General features: G+C 34.6%; 1 protein-coding gene across 1 annotated transcript in view; it reads left to right on the top strand.

Moving 5' to 3' along the window:
• LOC104742646 (protein DETOXIFICATION 42) overlaps window positions 5051-7170 on the top strand; it is a 5777-nt gene continuing 3657 nt past the window's right edge. Inside the window, exons 1-6 of the mRNA XM_019235760.1 lie at window positions 5051-5233; window positions 5361-5505; window positions 5595-5716; window positions 5820-6044; window positions 6140-6324; window positions 6410-6545. Coding sequence (XP_019091305.1) covers window positions 5435-5505; window positions 5595-5716; window positions 5820-6044; window positions 6140-6324; window positions 6410-6545 — 739 coding nt within the window. The 5' untranslated portion in view covers window positions 5051-5233; window positions 5361-5434. The remainder of the gene's footprint in view (window positions 5234-5360; window positions 5506-5594; window positions 5717-5819; window positions 6045-6139; window positions 6325-6409; window positions 6546-7170) is intronic.

The following is a 7170-nucleotide window of genomic DNA, read 5'->3' on the forward strand; positions in this document are numbered from 1 at the left end:
TTTAAAGAAAATTCTAAGAACTGATGATTCTAAGATTTCTTAGGTAGCAGTTAATTTCTTAAGACATTTCTGATTTGAAATGTGAGATGCGCTATACGACTTTGTTGATTTGGCAGTTTAAAGGGGTCGTGGAACCCCGGTTGAGACAAGACAAACTAGATGGTACGGATCCAAACATTATTATCCAACCCGATCGATATGAGATAGATTATGATAACAAGATGTTAACAATGGTATTTTCATTAGAATGGTCCCATGGTTACTGGAATTCCTTCAACAAATTCTGTTTCTTAGGCCATTTCAAATGGCTCTTGGCTTTTGCCTCGTGGAAAACATCCACTTTTACTTCTTTTGCGGGCTTGTTTACCACCAACTCCACCAGAACTTTCTCCAACAGACTCATACTATTTTTGTGGCGTAATTCACATAATGATACACCAGGTTTTTTCTCATCTTCTAAAACTTGGGCCAGCCTGCATCCTCGTTCAACAGTTCAAGTTCAGTGGTTCAAGTCTGTTTGGTTTAGCCAAAGAATTCCTAAGCACACGTTTATTCTCTGGGTGATTCTTCGGGATAGATTAACAACAAGGGATCGACTTAGGAGTTGGGGTCTAAGTGTGCCGGGTCAGTGTCTCCTTTGTTCCTCAGCTATGGAATCGAAACAACACCTTTTCTTTGACTGTGTTTTTAGCAAGGAAGTGTGGACTGCATTCTTCGTGCATCATAATCTCTCTCCTCCGTCTCTTTTTGATGATATTGTGCAATGGGTTAGGTCTCCTACATCTAATGCCAGGCTCAATGTAATCTATAAACTGATTTTCCAAGCCGTTATTTACTTCATCTGGAAAGAGAGAAATTCAAGGCTTCACACTATCACTGCAAAACCGGCAGCTATTTTGGTCAAAGAGATACAGCTCATCATTCGTGCTAAGTTACTTGGTCTGGATTGGAAAAATGTGTTTTTGCATTCTTCGATGGCAGCACCACCTCAGAAACTTCATGATACTTATCTTTCCGCATGGTTTCGGTTCATACAACCTTAGCATGAAGCTTGTCCTTCTTTTGGTTTTGGTTTTTAGTCGTAACTTGCTCGGTCTTCTCTTCAATTTCTATTGTAACTCCTTCATCTGCTGTCTTTTTTCTCTTCAGTTCATCTTTTAGATCGGTATTGTATTTTAAATGTTGTCCCTTGGAAAGGGACGATGAATTAAAAAAAAAAAATCAAAAAAAAAAAAAAAATCAAAATAGATCATTCTACTTGATCTATGTTGTACGTCCAAAACAACACACACTAAAGAAGACTTAAGAAGTGCTTGCGAAGATAGTTGCCCAAACACAACAATGAGCATAGCACATACTAAAGAAGAGAGACTTGAACTGAGTGAGTAAAAGGTTGTTATTATTATGATCCACAACACTTGGTCTTGAGAGGAACAAAAACAAGATTTGAGATTTGAGTCACTTGGTCAAGGGTTGTTATACAACACACTTGGGAAAATGAAGAAATGTCTCATATTGAAGAACACTTGAGCTGGGATGGATTGTTTTGGGATCAGAAATATTGGAACAAAACATCAATGAAGAGTTCTAGATGTCTATGTAGATGTCTAAATTGAAAAGAAAAAAAATCGCGTCCGGATGCGGCTTGATACCGTCCTGATGTCGTCCGTATACCGTCCGGATGCCGTCCTGAAATTGTCGGATGTCGTCCGGATGCGTCCTGGGTCAATCGAGGGTCGATCGAGGGCCAAGAGGGTCGATCGAGGGTCGAGGACTCTTGGACCCCAATAATCCCTACTAAAAAAGTTTGAAATATTTTAGAAAAAAAATTGAAGCTTATCAGAAATTCAAAGGTTTTCGGTTTATATATATATATATATATATTATTTTTTGTATTTATTATTTTTTTGATTAATATATAAAATTTATAATTTTGGATGGAATGTAAGTTTTGTGTTTGGTACCAGTTACTATTGGCTAAACATCTCTCCTTAATTTATTTGATATCAAACTAAAATATTTTATATTTTTATTAGACTAACCTGTAAACAAATATATAATCATATTTATTTAAACTCTAACGTGCTTTATAACATTATCCGCAAGAATTTACATTTTTTACAATTTAAACTATGGTTAATAATTTATTTTAGGATTATCTTAATTATGTTTTTTGAATATTAAAAATAATAACTTTAAATTTTGATATTTATTCAAATGGTAACGGTTTAATTATTAGATTTAAAAATTGTGATTTTTGCAAATGTTATTTTGTACTTCCGAAATAGTAATAGGAGATTTAAGGAAAACACTAATACCGAATGAAACCAAACCTAAACCCAATTTCAACTAGTTAACCACAAACCCGACCCGATGAAACCCAACCGACCCAACTTACTTCTTCACCCAATTTTTCGAGATAGGAAACGGTAATAACATCCCCTGTTGATCTGAAGACCGAGATCCTGCTCAGATTGCCGGCGAAATCTCTCTTCAGATTCAGATCAGTGTCGAATACATGGTGTTCCATCATCGTTAGCCGACAATTCGCCGACGGTTTCATGTCCCTGTCTGTCTCGACCTCGTCTTCTCTTTACTTTCATCAAAGTTGTTACTTTTCATCATCATCGTCAATGTTAGCAGCCAAAAATATTATTTTGACGATGCCCACAGTCAGATCTGCTTTTCACATAGTCCAGAGTAATTCAGTTCGTGGCTTCCTCTGCTCTTCCCTCCGGTGTCGGTTCGTGGTATGTAATCAACCACTAAACAAGTTATAAACTTGGGCGAGAAGCAACTATTAATACAAGGTATTGTGCCTGGAGATGCGTAAGTGCTCTGATTCACTTATTAAACATAGTGTATGCACGTTGGGAAGTGGTCAACCATCTTCGTACTCATGGAGACGCATCAAAGTAGTGTTCTTTACTATGATTGTAGCTATATTGGATTATGCATTGATGGAGTTGTGTACTGCGAATCTAGCTTGGGAACCATGAATATATATATATATATATATATATATATATATATATATATATATCATATACGCTAGTATGAGAGTGTGAGTAGTTTCCATGTTGGGTCTGACTGTCCGAGCAGCTACGTCTCATTAATACACCTGAAATATTTGCTGGTGTCCTAACAAACTACCTTGGGAAGTTACCTGCGTATGATTCTATTGATGGTGGTTGTTTTGTTTTGTGGGTTCTTGATGATGTCAAGAATCAAGTTTGGACGACAAAGAAGACTTGCGTCTTTCCTTCTTTTACCACTTTAATGTTGTGGGGCTTTAGCTTTGCTCACTGCTGCTGGAGAGATCGTCTATGTTCCACTCTTCTTTTCTGATCCTTTTGAGCTTTCCTCATGGAAAGAAGAGTTAAAGAGTTGAAGGACTCGTAGATGATATTTAATTATTTGTGATGGTGTTAGTTGTACTTTCAAAACTTGTTTTCGTGCCTCTCTATTATGCTCCTATGTCAACAATAATATCTATTTGTAGCTTTATTTAAGAGGATTGTTGGGGTGACCACTGTTTTCTGACCCTTTTCGAGCTTCTTTGTTACTACTACTAGTACTATGGGTACTATGTATAGAAGAGAGTAAGCAACAAGAGTTAAGAGTTAAAGGTCTTTGTTTTGTCTATCTCCTACTCTCATGTATATGGTCCTACAAAACAAATTCATCCCATGTAAAAAATAAAAAAATAAACATCAATACGTCAACCTACTTTTTTTTTGTTATATTCTTTGAAAAAAATATATTTTTCTAATTTTCAAAGAATTAGTTATAAACAAATTACTTCAGAAAAAAAAAATCTAAATCCAACCGTTAGAAAAAAAAAACCAAAAATCTACTTACACATAGGTAGCTTATACCTTAGAGGTACATATGGGAAAGGTATCTATGGGAAAGGTTTATTTCTAGCAAGTGCAATCAAATTCTCTAAAGTACAGAGCATTTCGATATTTGTCTAAACTCAATTAATTTAAACGTCTTAGTGCATATCTTAGGAGGGTATATACAACAAATATTGTTTAGAAAAGTGTACATATTCTAATAAGAAATCATTTTTACTTTAAACTAAATTAAATGTTTGCATATCATATTTAAACATTATTTTATCTAACGTTGATAAGACAAAACTATCTTTTTTATATTCTATCTAATCTACCAATTAAAGAATGATGTACAATCTAAAATTCATTAAGTCAATATTGTATAATCCTAAAAAAATAGTTATACAGGTGGAATAAAATGATGAACATCTTATCGACTTTATTTTTATCAAGTACATCTTTCACATTAAAAAAGAAACAAAAAACTCTAATATCTTCTCCAATGTTTCAACTTAAAACACGTTCCACCTTCCGTCCTACACGCATCGGCGTAGTCTCAACCATTTATTTTTCGTATTCCATATTTTCTCTACTCCTTGATTTTTGCTTTTCTTTTTTGGTTACTGTCAACTTTCCTACTCCTTGATTGTTTCCATATTTATCATATCATTCAAATTCATTGAGATTTATTACCAAAACCCCTATTTTCAAGGCTGCTGATATATAAACTCTTTTCATTTGGTCCAAACTTCAAACAAAGTGTAACATTCGCCAAACAGCTACAGAACAACAAAAAAAAAAACTTGAGTATTTTAGTTTGCTGAGTTTTTTTTTCTTTTTTCTTTTTGTTGTTTTGTAATTTTCTGGGAAATTGTTTCGTGAAAGTTTTGCTGGGAAATTGTATCGTTAAAATAGTAAAAAGAAAGAGACATACATCATTGACCTCTATTGGTTCAGAAAAAAAAGGTGGGTTTATTCTTTTTACGTTACATTTTTTTGTTATCTTCGTTCTTAATCACCTTTTCGAATTCTACACATTTTGGATTAAAAGTTAAATTCCTTTTCTCTTTGTTTTCTTTCGTAAAGTTTTCATCAAATTGTTGGGTAGCTTTCTAACGTCATTATAATAATTAAGTTTCTTCGATTTTTCTTTGGTGATTGACATTAACCAAACTTTTAGTGATAGACAATTTGTGGTTATACCCAACTTTCTCTTCTTTAATCTCTTTTGATCATTCTTCTTTAATTTCTTAATTTTTTTCAGCCTTTGATCCAAAGCAGAATTGTTATTAGAACAAATTTTGGTATTTCTCGAACCCTCTAGATTTCTGGAGGCGACCACAAAATTGGAGTTTGATTTTGACTTAAAGTCATCAATAATTTGAATTACTAAGGTAATTGTAATGTGTGGATAGCCTTCAAACCGCTTTATTCCTGAAAATGAAATAATTCTCTTTTTTTCTAGGGGCATCTCTCTAATGAATTGTCACCTACCTAACCGAGAATCATTTACTTTGCTAGATTCTGCATTCAGATTCTTATATGTACCTTGTGAAGCTTGGAGACTCAAGAGGAAGCTTCAGTAACATCTCTTAATGATGTCTGAAGATGGATACAACATAGATTTCCCAAGAAACCCTCTTTACATCTTCTTTAGTGACTTCAGGTAAACACTTCTTCTTTTTTTGTTGGTATAGTAATAATCATGATCAGAAAGAAACTTAAAATTTGGTTTTACATTGATTGATGTATCAGGTCAGTTTTGAAATTGGATGAGCTTGGCTTGGAGATAGCACGAATAGCTTTACCCGCAGCACTTGCTTTAACAGCTGATCCTATTGCATCTCTAGTTGATACAGCCTTCATAGGCCAAATTGGTAACAACAACAACAATAGTATTTCATTTGCTTACTTTTGTTTCAAAAATGGAGATCATCGGTTAGATCTTTGATCAGTTCTTGTTTATATGATTATTTACAGGTCCTGTAGAGCTTGCTGCAGTTGGAGTTTCTATAGCTTTGTTCAACCAAGTTTCAAGAATCGCTATTTTCCCACTCGTTAGCATCACAACTTCATTTGTAGCAGAGGAAGATGCTTGTAGTTCTCAGCAAAACACAGTCCAAGATCATAAAGAATGTATTGAAACTGGTACTAACAACAATACAACGGAAGAAACTCAAGAATTGATTCCTGAAAACAATAAAGGTACTTATTTGTTCTACGCAACATCATCACTCCTCTGTTTGTTTGTTTTCTTGATCGTAATCATCACTAGCTTGTTCATGTTTTCTTTATTTCAGATTCTTCATCAGATGAATCTAAAGCAGTCAGTAGTATCTTTAGTGTTAGTAAACCTTCAGCCAAGAAACGAAACATACCATCAGCTTCATCTGCTTTAATCATTGGAGGCTTTCTTGGCCTTTTTCAAGCCGTGTTTCTTATATCCGCAGCGAAACCTCTCTTGAGTTTCATGGGAGTTAAACACGTAAAGTATCAATTTTTCTGGCTCTATATATGATGTTATGAGATTATATTGATGAAATTTTTTAAGCATGGTTTGATTTTTACAGGATTCTCCAATGCTAAGACCTGCTCAGAGATATCTATCTCTTAGATCACTTGGTGCACCTGCTGTTCTACTCTCACTTGCGGCACAAGGCGTTTTCCGCGGATTTAAAGACACAACAACTCCGTTGTTTGCTACTGGTAACGCCACTTACATATAACAGGTTCAAAATCCTTAAAAACAGAACAAAACTGATGATCCACTTTTCTTTCTTATAACTTTTTTTTGTAGTGATTGGAGATGTCACAAACATAATTCTCGACCCGATNATAAAGGTACTTATTTGTTCTACGCAACATCATCACTCCTCTGTTTGTTTGTTTTCTTGATCGTAATCATCACTAGCTTGTTCATGTTTTCTTTATTTCAGATTCTTCATCAGATGAATCTAAAGCAGTCAGTAGTATCTTTAGTGTTAGTAAACCTTCAGCCAAGAAACGAAACATACCATCAGCTTCATCTGCTTTAATCATTGGAGGCTTTCTTGGCCTTTTTCAAGCCGTGTTTCTTATATCCGCAGCGAAACCTCTCTTGAGTTTCATGGGAGTTAAACACGTAAAGTATCAATTTTTCTGGCTCTATATATGATGTTATGAGATTATATTGATGAAATTTTTTAAGCATGGTTTGATTTTTACAGGATTCTCCAATGCTAAGACCTGCTCAGAGATATCTATCTCTTAGATCACTTGGTGCACCTGCTGTTCTACTCTCACTTGCGGCACAAGGCGTTTTCCGCGGATTTAAAGACACAACAACTCCGTT

Source organism: Camelina sativa, chromosome 14, assembly GCF_000633955.1.
Source record: "Camelina sativa cultivar DH55 chromosome 14, Cs, whole genome shotgun sequence".
In the NCBI taxonomy this organism is placed as follows: Eukaryota; Viridiplantae; Streptophyta; class Magnoliopsida; order Brassicales; family Brassicaceae; genus Camelina; species Camelina sativa.